The 16,877-nt window shown below is 42.9% G+C and overlaps 1 protein-coding gene across 1 annotated transcript; it reads right to left on the bottom strand.

The window, feature by feature from the left end:
- Positions 1 to 1,462: 1,462 nt before the first annotated feature.
- On the bottom strand, positions 1,463 to 8,681 carry LOC125715423 (E3 ubiquitin-protein ligase TRIM35-like). Its single transcript, XM_048986917.1, has 6 exons — positions 8,273 to 8,681; positions 6,019 to 6,114; positions 5,709 to 5,939; positions 5,487 to 5,509; positions 4,768 to 4,886; positions 1,463 to 2,048 (listed from the first exon to the last, which is right to left on the bottom strand). The coding sequence occupies exons 1-6, from the start codon at positions 8,672 to 8,674 to the stop codon at positions 1,471 to 1,473; spliced, it is 1,449 nt and encodes a 482-aa protein (XP_048842874.1). The 5' UTR covers positions 8,675 to 8,681; the 3' UTR covers positions 1,463 to 1,470.
- Positions 8,682 to 16,877: the final 8,196 nt, after the last annotated feature.

Raw genomic sequence — 16,877 nt, 5'->3', positions numbered from 1 at the left:
ATGACTAAGCTATTGGATGCTTAAATTTCTGTTGGAATCAATAAAGTACCTATATAAGATAATGATCTAATCTAAATAATGAAGCATTTTAATCTTTTTGAAACGGAAAACTATCAGTAATATCAAGCAAAATGTCAATATATTGGTAAACATTTTAAGAATCTTAATAAAACAATAACTAAACAAAAGTTTTCTTTATACACCCTGTCCCTTCACTGTCCAAAACTAATATCAAAAACCAAAGACCCTTATTTTGTGTCTTGGTCAGTCATCCCCACCATGATCATCCCCTCCATGGCAATGCACAGCCCACTACATACAGTATGGCTTCCTGAGATTGGCAGGGAATAGGGTGATTTAAATCTGCATTCCATTGATGACAAATGCTATAATATCTGAGTACAGTGATGAAAGAAAGGATAAAAACATAAGAACTATACAAACGAGAGGAGGCCATTCGGCCCATAAAGCTCACTTGGGGAGAACTAAACTAATAGCTCAGAGTCGTTAAAATCTTATCTTGCTCTGATTTAAAGGAACCCAAGGATTCAGCTTGCACTACATTATCAGGAAGGCTATTCCATACTCTGACTACACGCTGTGTAAAGAAGTGCTTCCTTAAATCCAGCTTGAAATGTTCTCCCGCTAATTTCCACCTATGGCCACGAGTTCGTGTATTTAAACTAATGCTGAAGTAACTATTTGGTTGAACAGCATCCAAACCTGTTAGAATCTTATATACCTGGATCATGTCCCCCCTCAGTCTCCTTTGCTTGAGACTGAACAGATTTAGCTCAAGTAAACATTCCTCGTATGACATTCCTCTAAGACCAGGAATCATTTTTGTGGCCCTACGCTGCACCTTTTCTAAGGCCACAATGTCCTTTTTAAGATATGGTGACCAAACCTGCACACAATATTCTAGGTGAGGTCTCACCAAGAAATTGTATAATCTTAGCATTACCTCCCTTGACTTAAAGATCAGTGGATCCCCTGTGGAGAGAGTGAGTTACTTTAGGGCGTACTCACTCGGCCTGCTTGCCTTCTGCCATGCCCGAACGCAATTGTCCCCCCACCACAATCTAGGATCATAGTACATGTAACATTCCAGGGCCAGCACACTTTTGTCATCAGCATGCATCTTTTGTGTTGAAGAAAACATAGAAAGGTGACATACAGCCCTAGATTTCTTAAATGTGCAATGCAACGATTTTCATTTAATCGTCTTACACATATGAGAAAACAGTCCCACATTTTAACAAAATATGTTAGAGTTTTTGTGTGCTGCATCCAGTTGTTCCTGTATACTCTTGTCAGCCCAGATTTCCAGTGAAAACTGGGAGCTACATGAGCGCTGAAGGCTACAAGAGGGAAGAGGAAGCAGAGGGAAGAGGAAGCAGAGGGAAGAGGAAGCAGAGGGAAGGGGAAGCAGAGGGAAGGGGAAGCAGAATGACCAGCAAGACCTGCTGGTCAAAAACCGTACAAGTCCCATAGGGTCAGATCAGCGTCGACGCTAACAGACACCTTTACTGGACGGATCTTCAAGGGTCCAGAATTACCAAAAATAAAACCGGTATCAAAACATGGAAACAGTGTCCCAGTGAATGTGTCTTTAAAGGTGTAGATGAGTGACATGTCAGCGGGGTTGAAGAAGGACACCTCCCCCCTGTCATAGTCCAGCTGCACACTGATCCTCTGCGGTGTCCTTTTCAGTCTCAAGTCAATTGATGGTGAGTCACATGCTCTATATTCACCATTATACAGATCTAAAACCCAGAATCCATTTCTTGGGCTGTATGTAACGAACGCCTTCCTGTCAACAGACTTTTTTGCTACCCCTATAATCCACTCAGTTTTGTACCCCACCTCCACCTCCCAGCTGTGTTTTCCTGAGTTAAACCCCTCAGAGCCCAACACATTTGGATACAAAGTGAACCTCTCTGGGTTGTCAGGAAGCTGCTGTGTCACTATAGTGTTTCTCACGCTGGTCAGATCATCAGACACAGAGAGCCAGGGGGCTGCAGTGTTTGGGTCCAGAGTCACAGGAGCTGTGGGTTCAAGAGGAAGCTGCAGTTAATCTTTCTCAGTATAGTACCGTAAAAAACCAATAGCATTTTATAGAAGTCTCTGTGAAGAAGACGGCATTGCGGTGCAGCCACTCCTGTTTTTATGTTTATACTCTTTGTTTTGTCATAATTTTTCCAGCCACTCTTCTCTTTAACTATACACAACCACCAAACAGTCTAAAAATGCAGAGATACAATACAACAGGGTGCAGTGTTCCCCATCACAGACTCAGAACTGCTGCCTGTCACCCGCAACTCTCCTGGAAACACATGAATATAATCCAGTCAATTCAGTTCAAATCAATTAAATATTTGTATAACACGTTTTCTCAACATTACATTGTTTCAAAGTGCTTTACAGCATGCCTGCTCAATGCTACCAGTAAGCAAGGCAGAGGCAACAGTGGCAAGGAAAAACTCCCTAGAGAGAAAAAACCTTGGGAAGACCCAAATTCAAAAGGGGAGCCTATCCTTCAGGGGCTGGCAAGATTTTGATAGTGAATTGATTGAACTTGTTTTCAAATCGAAAACAGCTTAACGTTTTGTAGCTCTCTGTGTAGTACTGCCTGGTCTGCCTGCTGAGGGAATTCCCTGTGGTGTTAATAGTTGCTGTGTATATTCTGGAACAGGAAAAAAGTCCAGGGACTTCAGCAAAGCCGACTGCAGGAAAAATGATTCCAAATACCATCAGCACATCTCCTCTGCGGCTAGGGGGTGCTAACAGCCTGGACCAGTGCTACACCGTGCACAAAGCGGCATGCATCTTTATAACACTGTTTTTTAAATATATACTCATAGTTTTTTCAACCTGAATACCTACTGTATACCATCTTAGGTGTCTCAGGCTGCCCCTCCTAATACTAAGGAATTCGTAGAGAGCCACCAGCGAAAGCATCCTGACAGGAAGCATCGCCGCCTGGTACAGGAGCAGCACACAGCAGGACCACAAGGCTCTGCTGAGGGGTGTGTGGTCAGCCTGCCACACAATTGGACCTTCACTCCCCAACCTCCAAAACATCTACATTAGACAGTGTAGATCCAGGGCCACGGAGGTAAATGAGCCTGGTCTTGCAATACAAGTATTATGTATACGCTTTGTCTGCCTACCCTCACGTGATCACAACTGAGCCAATGGGTCTTATCTCTCTCTCTCTCACTTTGGGATTGTGGGTAATTGTCTCGCTGCAGGATTGTGGGTAATTGTCTCGCTGCAGGATTGTGGGTAATTGTTTCCCATGCTCGGTCTCAGTTGGCGTGCCACACTCGTATACTCAAAATTTAGTAGAAAAGCACCATCCGAATAAGGGTGTAGCAGTGCGAGCGATGAATCTGTTTAACGACAATGCAATGTTCACATTTCCGCAAAATCAAAAAGGAGGCAAAAGCGGCTGTCATTTGATAGGTTCCTTGTTAAAGTCACACAAAAAGAAAAAGATTCCAGTGAGCCAACAGGTAGCAGTGATTCTATTATAGTGAAAGTCGTCCTACAAAATAACCCTCCCCTTCTCCTCTCTCTCGTCTCCCTCACACCATCCACGATTCTTTTCAAAGGTAAAGTGCACTTTTTACTTTATATTTTGTATTAATCATATTTTTAATGAAAATTTTTGGGTTGTGGAACGAATCATCCAAGTTTCCATTATTTCTAATGGGAAAATTCGCTTTGACATACGAATGCTTTGGATTACGAGCATGTTTCTGGAATGAATTATGCTCGCAATCAAAGGTTTTACTGTACAGTAATCCACATTACTCAAAATGATTGGTTATCTCAGTGAAAAATATGATAATTTATTTGTAAGTATAGATTTATTTAACCAATCAGCATTCAAAAACACAAGAAGCTCAAAGATTGAGCAAGAAATCTAAATATGGGCAAGTAACTGCTGACGAATTTTTGTGTCACTTAGAAGGAAAATACGTACTTAGTGACTCAACAAAAGCTCCCTTCCCACTGGTGCCTGGACTCTGGCATATTTGCCGGCAAATCTAGGTGTGATTATTGTTACTTTTCTTATTTATTTTGTTTATTGCTATTTTGCTTTTGCATAGACACATTTCTGTACAGTATGTGTAAGCTACTGGATGCCAAAAAGTTCCTTGGCATCAGTAAAGTATCTATGTAAACTAATCATGAAATCGAATCTAAACTATGAAGCATTTTAATCTTTTTGAAATTGAAAACTATTTTTATCTGTCAGCAACAGTAAGAAGAATATTAATATATTGGTAAACATTTTAAGAATGTTAACAAAATAATAACTAAACATAGGTTTTCTTTATACACCCTGTCCCTTTGCTCTCCAGTACAGTATATATATATTAGTGTTGTTAGGCTGAGCTCCCAGTGAGTGACAGTATAATCCACTTATATACTGCTCTGCTTTATACAGTCATTTTCCCCAGTACTCACTGTACCAGTGTTGCTAGGCTGAGCTCCCAGTGAGTGACAGTATAATCCACTTAGATACTGCTCTGCTTTATACAGCCATTTCCCCAGTACTCACTGTACCAGTGTTGCTAGGCTGAGCTCCCAGTGAGTGACAGTATAATCCACTTAGATACTGCTCTGCTTTATACAGCCATTTCCCCCAGTACTCACTATACCAGTGCTGCTAGGCTGAGTTCCCAGTGAATGACAGTATAACCCACTCAGATACTGCTCTTTGCTTTATACAGCCCAGTTTCCCCCAGTACTCACTGTACTGCACAATCCCCAGCATCTTCTCCCAGACTCTGAACCTCAGAGAACCCAGGTGTTTGGCCACATCTATCAGTGCCTCTGAAACCAGCTCTGGGTCCTGCAGTGAGCACCGGGCTCTGCAAACACAGACAGGTGTCAGTGATGCTGTGGGGTCTGAAGTGAGCCAGACACACAAGAGGAAGGTGGCTGAGAGTCTGCAGCATGGTCATTCTACAAGGGTGAATATGACAAATAGGTAAGTCAAATGTTAATAAACATAAAGGTAACAAGTGGTTTTCAGACTTCACTGTATACTTCCATCCATCCATCCATTTTCCAAACCGCTTATCCTATTGGGTCGCGGGGGGTCCGGAGCCTATCCCGGAATCAATGGGCACGAGGCAGGGAACAACCCAGGATGGGGGGCCAGCCCATCGCAGGGCACACTCACACACCATTCACTCACACACCATTCACTCACACATGCACACCTACGGGCAATTCAGCAACTCCAATTAGCCTCAGCATGTCTTTGGACTGTGGGGGGAAACCGGAGTAACCGGAGGAAACCCCACGACGACACAGGGAGAACATGCAAACTCCGCACACATGTGACCCAGGCGGAGACTCGAACCCGGGTCCCAGAGGTGTGAGGCGACAGTGCTAACCACTGCACCACCATGCCGCCTCCCACTGTATACTTAGTAATTAAAATTGTATAGTTGGTTATTACATACTTTTCTTCGTTGTCCTTGTATGTCTGAAAAAGAGGAAAAGTATCTATAAAGATGTATTGTTTTGCACATGAAACCATCTGACTTCATTTCATGAAATTCTATGGTGAAAATGCTCAATGTCACTGAAATGTTGTAACTGCTTATATCTGCTTCAGACACACAACAGGACCACTCGTCCCAGCCAGCAGACACATAGACCAAAGCAGGGAAATCATCTCCTACCTTCAAGAAGATGATGTCCATAGTTTCCATGGATTTCTCAATGTCCCTGATCTTCTCTGACAGGGTGGAGACCTGTCTGGAGATGCTTTCTATCTTCTCCTTCATCCTCTGACTCTTCTGCAGCTCTTCCTCTCTCAGTATAGCCAGTCTAGCCTTCTCTTCATCTCTCAGGAACTGATGGAGTTTCTCAAATTCATCCTTTATTGTCTTTTCAGTGTGCTGGGACTGACTCTGAAAGTGAGACATGCTCTGTAAACTTGAAGGAATTTTGTACAGTAAAGATTTACTTTCTAAGAATAAATCTCCATACCTTGATGTGTTTTGCTGTTTTCTCAGACTCCTGTTTAACCTTTGTAAACGTCTCCAACTTTTTCTTTAACAGAATCAATGAATCCTGGAGGGAACGCTGAAATGAAATAAAATAAAGATGTAATGAGAGATACAGTATATTGCCAAAAGTTTTGAGACACACCTGTTAATCATTGAATTCTGGTGTTTCATTCAGACCCAATTCCCAGACAATAAAATCAAGCACCTACCCATGCAGTCAGGTTTACAAACATTTGTGAAAGAATGGGTTGTTCTGAAGAACTCAGAGAACCAAGTGTGGTACAGTGATAGCACGCTACCTTTGCAACTGCAAGTAGTATGACTGCTAAGCGGAAGTGTTTAAAAATAACCACTAGGCATGTAATGATTAATCGCTAATCAGTTAAATATTGATGTAAATGTATGACGATTTAAACTGACTGATGTGGAAAATGACTTACTACAGTACTTCACGGTACTTTAGTTAACAGAAAATTCAACGATTTTTCAGATTGAAAGATTCACGATGTCAGTTCAATGTCAGATGTTACTGCGTATTCATGTCGACGTCGTATGTTAGTTTTCGGTTTTGACCGAACGCGGGATGGCGAGCGAATTTGAAATGATATATTCTCGAGGAGATATCCCTGTTCGAAGAGGCGCATCTCGCGGAGGAGTTGTGTGAAAACCTGCAGTGGCTGAGACACGGGGTGGCGGAAGCTAATTCAAAGCAGATAGCGACAGCTTGTGCCTTGCCTTACGGTCCTCTGGCGGAATTGCCAGAGGTACCCCAGGCTCCGCTGCACAGGACAGGAAAGATAAAGCGGAAAAGCAAAACACAGGAAGAGACACGGGAGCTCTTCTCGTCCACCCGCCGCTTCGTTGACAGCGTTGGCAGCCTCCCCCTGGCATTTAAAGGGCCCAAGTCAATGGAGAATGCCATCCCGCGGATCCCCAAGGTCCTTAAATAGGAGCAAACTCCTGCTGCACCCCCGAGGTTCCTGTGCCACACGTTCCTGCTGCGCCCCCTAGGTTCCTACGGCGCACGATCCTGCTGCACCACCCCCCTGAGGTTCCTGCTCCGCCAATTTCTGCTCCGCCCTCCCGAGGTTCCTGCTCCGCCTGTTCCAGCCCCTGCCCCTAATCCCCGTACTCTATTCCCATGCCCTTGACCCCTGTCCCCAAGGAGGTCCCCGACTGTCGGACCATCGCTCCTCCTCCCTTAGTGGAGATGGAGGAGGAGCTTGAATGGGACACCTCGGGGATTACCCTGATGTCTCCAGAGACTCCCACTCCACCATCGCCCCAGCAGAGAGCCAGGCCAGACCCCCGCCTCTCGGTGTCCCGGAAAAGGAGAGGACATCTGTGCAGAGGTTGGGTCCTGCTCAGCGGTCGCCTGCGGCTTCCGCCCCTTGCATGCTGGGGTTCCTTGCAGCTCCCCATTTCCCCCTGCCCTTTGCATCCTTGTCCTCTACTTTTGTGTCCCCTGTGTTTGCTCCCCATCCCTCTGTGCCTTTGTTCCCTTCTGGTCCCTGTGTGCCCCCTGGTGTGGTCCCTCTGTTGTCCCCTTTCGTGTTCCCGGGTCCTGTGCTTCCGTCATTAGTGCCCATGTGTCTGTTAGCGTTCCCTGTCCTGTGTCAGTTGTTCTTCGAGTTGTCCTCCTTGTGCCTGTTTTGTGTATCAGTCTTGTTGCCCATGCCTCGTTAATGGTCTTGCCTTTTGTTTCCCCAGATTTGGTCGTGTCCCTGGTCTTGACATGAACGTATTGGAGTGCGCGCCTTTGGGGGAGGGGTTCTGTCCTGCCCTGCTTGTCTGCTCCTTCTGTGTGTCACGCCCCCTCATTAACCCCGTGTGGATTCCCTGTGTTTACCAGCTGTTTCTTGTTGCTGTCATTAGTCTTATGTATTTAAGTCTGCATTAGGTATGTTTTCCCCAGTCTGGTCATTGAAGTCTAACATCCGTCTATGTACCTTTCATTGTGGTTTTCCACAATAAATTCCTCATTACCTGATTCCTCGTCTCCCTGCTCCTGCTTCCCCGGTTCCGTTCATGGCTGTGTGTATGTATGTATGTATATGTATGTGCATATGTATGTATATGTATATAAAGAAAACTGACAGTAAGTCATGATCCCTCAGTCACCAGTCACACCAGCACAATGGTCACTAAACTAAAAATGAATGTAGACTTCCGAAAAACAATTAATATTAATGTAACAACCTTCTGAAAAAAATGAAAGATATAGAAGAGAATACCTTCTTATCCTCTGCAGCTTCTCCCACTGGACAGAGCTGGTGGTTTCTGTGTTTTCTTGAAGTCTGACAGACCAGACAGAGGAGCTCCTCATCGTCCTCACAGAAGAGTAGAAGTTTCTCTCCATGGAGACTGCAGCGAGATACTGTCTTCTCCGAAGTTTCACTCTTCTTCTTTAAATATGACTCCACAACATTTCTTAAGGCAATATTGGCAGGAGGATCTTCCACAGAGGACGTTCTCCGGCATAAAGGACATGCCCGATAACTTCTCTGTGCCCAGGACCTCTGCAGACAGACTCTACAGAAGCTGTGGGCACAATTCAGGACAACGGGATCCTTAAAGAAATCTGAGCAAACGGAACAACAGAGCTCCTCATCCAGGTATGAAGCTTCAGCAGCCATTTTACAGGTTCTGTCATAATATGTTTACTGTCATGGAGGAGGAGTGTTTTTTATTGTTTCACTTTCATTTAACTAAGTTTGAACTATTTCAGTATATTCAGAACATTATGTTTTGATAAGCTAGTTAAACACACTTAAATAGCCATTTAAGTCAAACAGGAATTAAGCACATAGGTTGGTAATTCTCATAATTATCCCCATGTTACTGTTAATAAACTAAAACATATTTTTTACATGAGTTCCTACAAAGTACTGAGTCATTTAGCGACCTGTGGTCTCTAGTGGCAGGTATGAAGCAGGTTAGAGCAGAATTAGCAGCACGTGGTCTAAGCACATGATGAAGGTAACTGTGAACCACTTTAGTTTGATCAGATTCTGCTTTTAGTTCTGAAATCAAATGTAGAGGTTAATGATTAGGGAATACCATAACAACATAACAAGCATTCTGGGATAGTTATTCATTAGATTACCTAACTTAAATGTGAACTGGCCCAGGTGTAATAAACAGTAAAATGGACTTCATCTTGAATTTCTTTTCATATTAATTGTAGTTCCCAGTAATTCTGAATAATTCCTTTTAAAGCTCCATCCATGTCAACTAACAGCGCAGGCTTGCATACTGGAGTGAGTTCACACACTCCCAGACTGACATACTGCCAGACACATAATCAGGGTGGCAGACAGGAATCCTGTCATTTAGCACACCCCAGAAACGTCACCACATCTGATATATGTCTGTCGTCTGGAAAGAGTTCAGAGCGATCAGCAAGATCTGGTCTAGGTTTCTTGTAAGTTACATTTTTATTCTCTTAGTTCCTCATAGTTCATCTTAACATTCCGGAAAAACCTGACCAGCCTGTTGTTCAGCATGTTTCGAATTTTCAGATTCCCTTCCTTGCTGAGAGCTGCCTGTCCTTCCAGGATATTCGTCTACCTCTCTGCATGAGAAAATGCCCCAGAGAGTGGAGTTAGCAGTGAATAAATGAGATTTGCCCTCTTCCTGATCTGCTTGATATAATGGCTGTAAGATCACCTGCAGGTCACACAGTCAACGTGCAGCAGTTACCATCTGGATTGGCCCTTGCTGTCAGTCTCCCCTGATCTTCAGTCTTTCTTTTTCTTTGGGTATGGACCTTATCTACAGTAACCCAGTGGGGTGCTTTTTGAAATGTCATTTCTGCTCTCTGTGTATGAAGTTTGCCTGTTTTCCCTGTGTATTTTCTCCGGGTACTCAGTCCAAAGACATGCGTTTCAGCTAATTGATGATCTAAGTCACCCACAGTGTATGACAGGGTTGCGCACCATTCAGAAATGACTTGACAAGGGCCCTGAAATTCCAATTCTGTTCACGAATTTGAATTATGGTTGAAAACAGAATGCTGAATTGCATTTCAAGTCAAGTCATCTTTAAGGCATGCATTTGTACAATACAATTGGTCTCTCTGACCAATGTGCTACATAATTTAACCAGACTAGCACATAACAACCTAGCAACGTAGAGTGCATAGTGTGCAAAAACTGTGCAAACAATGCAGGACACTGCAAGAAAAGACAAATCCTTTTCAGAAGATTGATTTAGGAAAGTTTCTATGTGTGTGTTTTATGTCGAGCTCCGTCAAAACGGTTGAAATAGAATGGGCTTAGGGTGTAGTTATCTGTGAAATCAAACTTGAAATTGAAGATGGAAATATACTTTTATTCAGTTCATTTTTATTTTTATAGCGCACAGTCACATTAAATTGCCGATATCACGTTTAAGTGGACAATATTAAATTTAATACGCAAGAGTATGTTTTAAGCGTTGTCTCTATGTGTCTTTGGCATGTCATAGTTTTATGTTTTAACATTTAGAATTATGGTAGACGTATCTCCGTTTAAAGTTTATTTTCCTTCAGTAACATTTCACTGAGTGTGTAAGGTAGGTCTATCTGGTACGTTATCGGTGTAAGGAAAAAATTATGCATTTTGGAAAAGACAACCGATGCTTGAAATGGTTGTGTGATATTAAAATTTAATATACACAAGTAATTGGTGTCACTGGAATCCTTGCCCTGAGTACTTCAATAATTATTTTTAATTTCAACTATATTTTATATTTATTTTCTAAAACTAACTTTGAGGGGATGTGGCTACAGGCAGTTTTATTTGTTGCTAAAAGTTGCTAAATGATGTGACACCATTGTGTAATGACATCATCGTGTAATGAGAGAAACTGTGTTGTTACGTACAGTACTCAGTGTTACTCAAAATGATTGGCCATGTCAATGAAAAATATGATTATATATTTGTAAATTTATTTTTAACCAATCAGCTTTCAGAAACACAAGGAGCTCAGAGAACAAGAAATTTAAATGAGGGCAGATAATTGCTGACGAGTTTTTGTGTCATCTAGAGGGAAAATGCGTACACTTAGTGACTGAACAAAAGCTGTTCCACTGGTGCTGGATCTTGGCATATTTGCTGGCATATCAATGCGTTAGTATTGTCATTTTTATAATTCCTCATTCTTCTTACTATTTTTCTTTTGCAGAGATCTTTTTTACAGTATGACTAAGCTATTGGATGCTTAAATTTCTGTTGGAATCAATAAAGTATCTATATAAGATAATGATCTAATCTAAATAATGAAGCATTTTAATCTTTTTGAAACGGAAAACTATCAGTAATATCAAGCAAAATGTCAATATATTGGTAAACATTTTAAGAATCTTAATAAAACAATAACTAAACAAAAGTTTTCTTTATACACCCTGTCCCTTCACTGTCCAAAACTAATATCAAAAACCAAAGACCCTTATTTTGTGTCTTGGTCAGTCATCCCCACCATGATCACCCCCTCCATGGCAATGCACAGCCCACTACATATGGCTTCCCGAGATTGGCAGGGAATAGGGTGATTTCCATCTGCATTCCATTGACGACAAATGCTATAATATCTGAGCACAGTGATGAAAGAATGGATGGCAGAAAAGAGAAAGAGCAAGGCAACAGAAAGATAGCAGAGAAGACAGGCATGTGAAGAACCCAAGCCTGGGTCTCCTCCTTACCTTACTCTAACCTGAGCACACTTATTAGCAGGTGCTCCTGTTTGAGGGACCACAGCGCCTCCTTGTGGTGACATTTTACTCCCTCAGGCTGTAGCAGCAGTTCACACTGCATTATAATCCCAGAGTACCACGATATATCTGATTGTAGCATGGACCTGATGGCTGACGAGTACTTTCTAACACTTTCATGTCCACTAACTATATTTCCAGAAGAAGAGCTACACCCCAATTAAGATCAGTGGATCCCCCGTGGAGAGAGTGAGTTACTTTAGGGCGTACTCACTCTTGGCCTGCTTGCCTTCTACCATGCCCGAACGCAATTGTCCCCCCACCGCAATCTAGGATCATATTACATGTAACATTCCGGGGCCAGCACACTTTTGTCATCACCATGCATCGTTTGTGTTGAAGAAAACATAAAAAGGTGACATACAGCCCTAGATTTCTTAAATGTGCAATGCAACGATTTTCATTTAATCGTCTTACACATATGAGAAAACAGTCCCACATTTTAACAAAATATGTTAGAGTTTTTGTGTGCTGCATCCAGTTGTTCCTGTATACTCTTGTCAGCCCAGATTTCATGTGAAAACTGGGAGCTACATGAGCGCTGAAGGCTACAAGAGGGAAGGGGAAGCAGAATGACCAGCAAGACCTGCTGGTTAAAAACCGTACAAGTCCCATAGGGTCAGATCAGCGTCGACGCTAACAGACACTTTTACTGGGTAGATCTTCAAGGGTCCAGAATTACCAAAAATAAAACCGGTATCAAAAAATGGAAACAGTGTCCCAGTGAATGTGTCTTTAAAGGTATAGATGAGTGACATGTCAGTGGGGTTGAAGAAGGACACCTCCCCCCTGTCATAGTCCAGCTGCACTCTGATACTCTGCGATGTCCTTTTCAGTCTCAAGTTGATTGATGGTGAGTCACATGCTCTATACTCACCATCACACAGATGTAAAACCCAGAATCCATTTCTTGGGCTGTATGTAACGAACGCCTTCCTGTCAACTGACTTTTTTGCTACCCCTATAATCCAGTAAGTTTTGTCTCCCACCTCCACCTCCCAGCTGTGTTTTCCTGAGTTAAACCCCTCAGAGCCCAACACATTTGCACACCAAGTGAACCTCTCTGGGTTGTCAGGAAGCTGCTGTGTCACTATAGTGTTTCTCACGCTGGTCAGATCATCAGACACAGAGAGCCGGGGGTCTGCAGTGTTTGGGTCCAGAGTCACAGGAGCTGTGGGTTCAAGAGGAAGCTGCAGTTAATCTTTCTCAGTATAGTACAGTAAAAAACCAATAGCATTTTATAGAAGTCTCTGTGAACAAGACGGCATTGCAGTGCAGCCACTCCTGTTTTTATGTTTATACTCTTGGTTTTGTCATTATTTTTCCAGCCACTCTTCTCTATAACTATACACAACCACCAACCAGTCTAAAAATGCAGAGATACAATCCAACAGGGTGCAGTGTTCACCATCACAGACTCAGAGCTGTTACCTGTCACCCACAACTCTCCTGGAAACACATGAATATAATCCAGTCAATTCAGTTGAAATCAATTAAATATTTGTATAACACGTTTTCACATTACATTGTCTCAAAGTGCTTTACATCATGCCTGCTCAATGCTCCCAGTAAACAAGGCAGAGGCAACAGTGGCAAGGAAAAACTCCCTAGAGAGAAAAAACATTGGGAAGACCCAGATTCAAAAGGGGAGCCTATCCTTCAGGGGCTGGCCAGATTTTGATAGTGAATTGATTGAAAATCAAAAACAGCTTAACCTTTTGTAGCTCTCTGTGTAGTACTGCCTGGTCTGCCTGCTGAGGGAATTCCCTGTGGTGTTAATAGTTGCTGTGTATATTCTGGAACAGGAAAAAAGTCCAGCGACTTCAGCAAAGCCGACTGCAGGAAAAATTATTCCAAATACCATCAGCACATCTCCTCTGCCGCTAGGGGGTGCTAACAGCCTGGACCAGTGCTACACCGTGCACAAAGCAGCATGCATATTTATTACACTGTTTTTTAAATATATACTCATAGTTTTTTCAACCTGAATACCTACTGTATACCATCTTAGGTGTCTCAGGCTGCCCCTCCTAATACTAAGGAATTCGTAGAGAGCCACCAGCGAAAGCATCCTGACAGGAAGCATCGCCGCCTGGTACAGGAGCAGCACACAGCAGGACCACAGGGCTCTGCTGAGGGGTGTGTGGTCAGCCTGGCACCCAATTGGACCTTCACTCCCCAACCTCCAAAACATCTACATTAGACGGTGTAGATACAGGGCCACGGAGGTAAACGAGCGAGGTCTTGCAATACAAGTATTATGTATACGCTTTGTCTGCCTACCCTCACGTGATTACAACTGAGCCAATGGGTCTTCTCTCTCTCTCGCGTTGGGATTGTGGGTAATTGTCTCGCTGCAGGATTGTGGGTAATTGTCTCGCTGCAGGATTGTGGGTAATTGTTTCCCATGCTCGGTCTCAGTTGGCGTGCCACACTCGTATACTCAAAATTTAGCAAAAAACGCACCACCCGAATAAGGGTGTAGCAGTGTGAGTGATGAATCTGTTTAACGACAATGCAATGTTCACATTTCCGCAAAATCGACAAGGAGGCAAAAGCGGCTGCCATTGGATAGGTACCTTGTTAAAGTCACACAAAAAGAAAAAGATTCTAGTGAACCAACAGATAGCAGTGATTCTGTTAGTTATAGTGAAAGTCGTCCTACAAAATAACCCTCCTCTTCTCCTCTCTCTCATATCCCTCACACCATCCACGATTCTTCAGGGATAAACTACTTTGCTGCTTGAATACTACAACTTCCTCTAACAGGGACGAGTTACACAAAGGCATGAATTTAAATACCAAATAATTCAAATTTATTGCAAATTAATGCAAAACAGCACTCACCGTGTTGAGATCACAGATACACACCACTTCAGTGTCCCCTCCAGTATGATCCCCCCCGAGGGAAGGAGCAGTGCCTCGGTACCGATCCGACTACGCACAAGTATCAGTTACACAACATACTTAGAAAGAGGAGGAGAGCCACCCATATCCGTTACCATCAGCATCAATGAAACGTCAATATAGAAATATACAAGTCAGACAAACAAATTCAAGGCAGACAAGCCAGTGAACAACAGTTAACAGTGCCTGGCCTTTTAAAGCATCCATAAACAAAGTACCTTAGTCACCAGTCATGTATAGCACAGCACATAACTAAATTTAAAGGCAACAACCACCAAATACAGGCCTATTTTGCAGGACTTCTCAGTATTCCCACAGTAAACTAGGACAGGCGGAAGGCGACACTCCAATGCATTGCAGCGTCTGTGCCTACAGCAACTCATAGGGATGTCACCTCATGTTAACCGAAACAGAAAAACAATGTGTTCTACCATATCTCTCACAAACCGAGCAGCTACAAATGGATAATTGCTCACACAGCACCCAAAAAGAGATGAAGTCTGCAAAGCCATTCAGTCAGTGTTGGAAATGTAATAAGCGTACAATGCTATCCAGTTGCCTCTGTGTCCTTCAGGTAGAGTGGAAAACATGCCTCTAGCAATCAGTCTGCATGCGCAGTGTTCGAAGACCGATTGTGTCACAGTGGCGCAACAAGGCCGTCCCATTTCAAAGCGTCCTTCAAATGCAGCCTAGAAATATGTCATACTTTTACCGAGATCCCAAGATTAATTGCGCAGACCTTCAAAGGACGCATGCTACAAGGGCTACATAGACTATGAAGGATTCTGTCTATACTATGGTGAAGCAGGCCACCTGCTTTGATCCTGCACTGTTCATCCATCTGGGATTCACGACTGCGCAGTTAAGGTGGCGTTTATTCATTAATAAATATCACACAATGTTGAAAAGACATGTCAGCCAAGACAGCCCAACGTCAAGAGCTTTCAAGAATTCAGAGTGAATCCATATGATCCACCCCTAGAGCCTTACCACTAAAAATGTTTTTGACTACTCCAGTGACCTCAGCCCTGGTGATAGGTTAGTCCTCTGTGTCTTTCAGCTCCGCTTCCTATCAGAGGAATTCAGGAGTGACAGGAAAACCAAGAATAGACACCGACATAGATTAGTGCCAGAGATGATCTTTATTCCAAATGAAAAACAGCTGTGAAAATACCCAGACAGGAGAATCGATTAATTAATTAATTGCAAAGTCTGTCTTTGCCATGAAAATGAATTTAATCCCAAAAAAACCAATTTCCACTGCATTTCAGCCCTGCCCCGAAAGGACCTACTGACATCATTTCAGTGATTCTCTCGTTAACACAGGTGAGAGTGTTGACGAGGACAAGGCAGGAGATCAGTCTGTCATGCTGATCGAGTTAGAATAGCAGACTGGATGCTTTAAAAGGCGGGTGGTGCTTGAAATCATTGTTCTTCCTCCGTTAACCATGGTCACCTGCAAGGAAACACATGCAGTCATCACTGCTTTGTACAAAAAGGGCTTCACAGGCAAAGATATTCCTGCTAGTAAGCTTGCATCTACAGTTGAAACCAGTAGTTTACATTCTCAGTATAAAAAGGCATATTCTGTTTTTTCTTAGTCTTACATATAATCAGACAAAACTTTTCCTGTTTTACGTCAGATAAGATTACCAAAATCATTTCAATTTGCTAAATGTCAGAATAATGAGAGAGAAAATTTTTATTACATTCATCAAAATAAAAAGTTTGCATACATCTCCTTAGTATTTGGTAGCATTTTCTTTAAACTGTATGAATTTGGATATCCTTCCACAAGCTTCTCGCAATAGTTTGCTGGAATTTTGGCCCATTCCTCCGGACAGACCTGGTGTAACTGAGTCAGGTTTGTAGGCTGCTTTGATCACATATGTCTTTTCAGCTCTGCCCACAAATTTTCTATGGGATTGAGATCAGGGCTTTGTGAGTCTAGTCTAACACATTGACTTTGTTGTTCTTGAACCATGGATGGATGGATGTAAATTTATCTATCTACGTTTCTGAATTGATAGCAACTACAAACTGTCTAAACCATCCATCCATCCATCCATCCATCCATTTTCCAATCTGCTTATCCCACTAGGTCACGGAGGGTCCAGAGCCTATCCCAGAAGCAATGGGCACGAGGCAGGGAACAACCCAGGATGGGGGGCCAGCCCATT

This window comes from Brienomyrus brachyistius, chromosome 20 (genome assembly GCF_023856365.1).
Source record: "Brienomyrus brachyistius isolate T26 chromosome 20, BBRACH_0.4, whole genome shotgun sequence".
NCBI classification, from domain to species: domain Eukaryota; kingdom Metazoa; phylum Chordata; class Actinopteri; order Osteoglossiformes; family Mormyridae; genus Brienomyrus; species Brienomyrus brachyistius.
The sequence above is the reverse complement of the archived record's forward strand: the minus strand, read 5'-3'. Positions and strand labels throughout refer to the sequence as shown.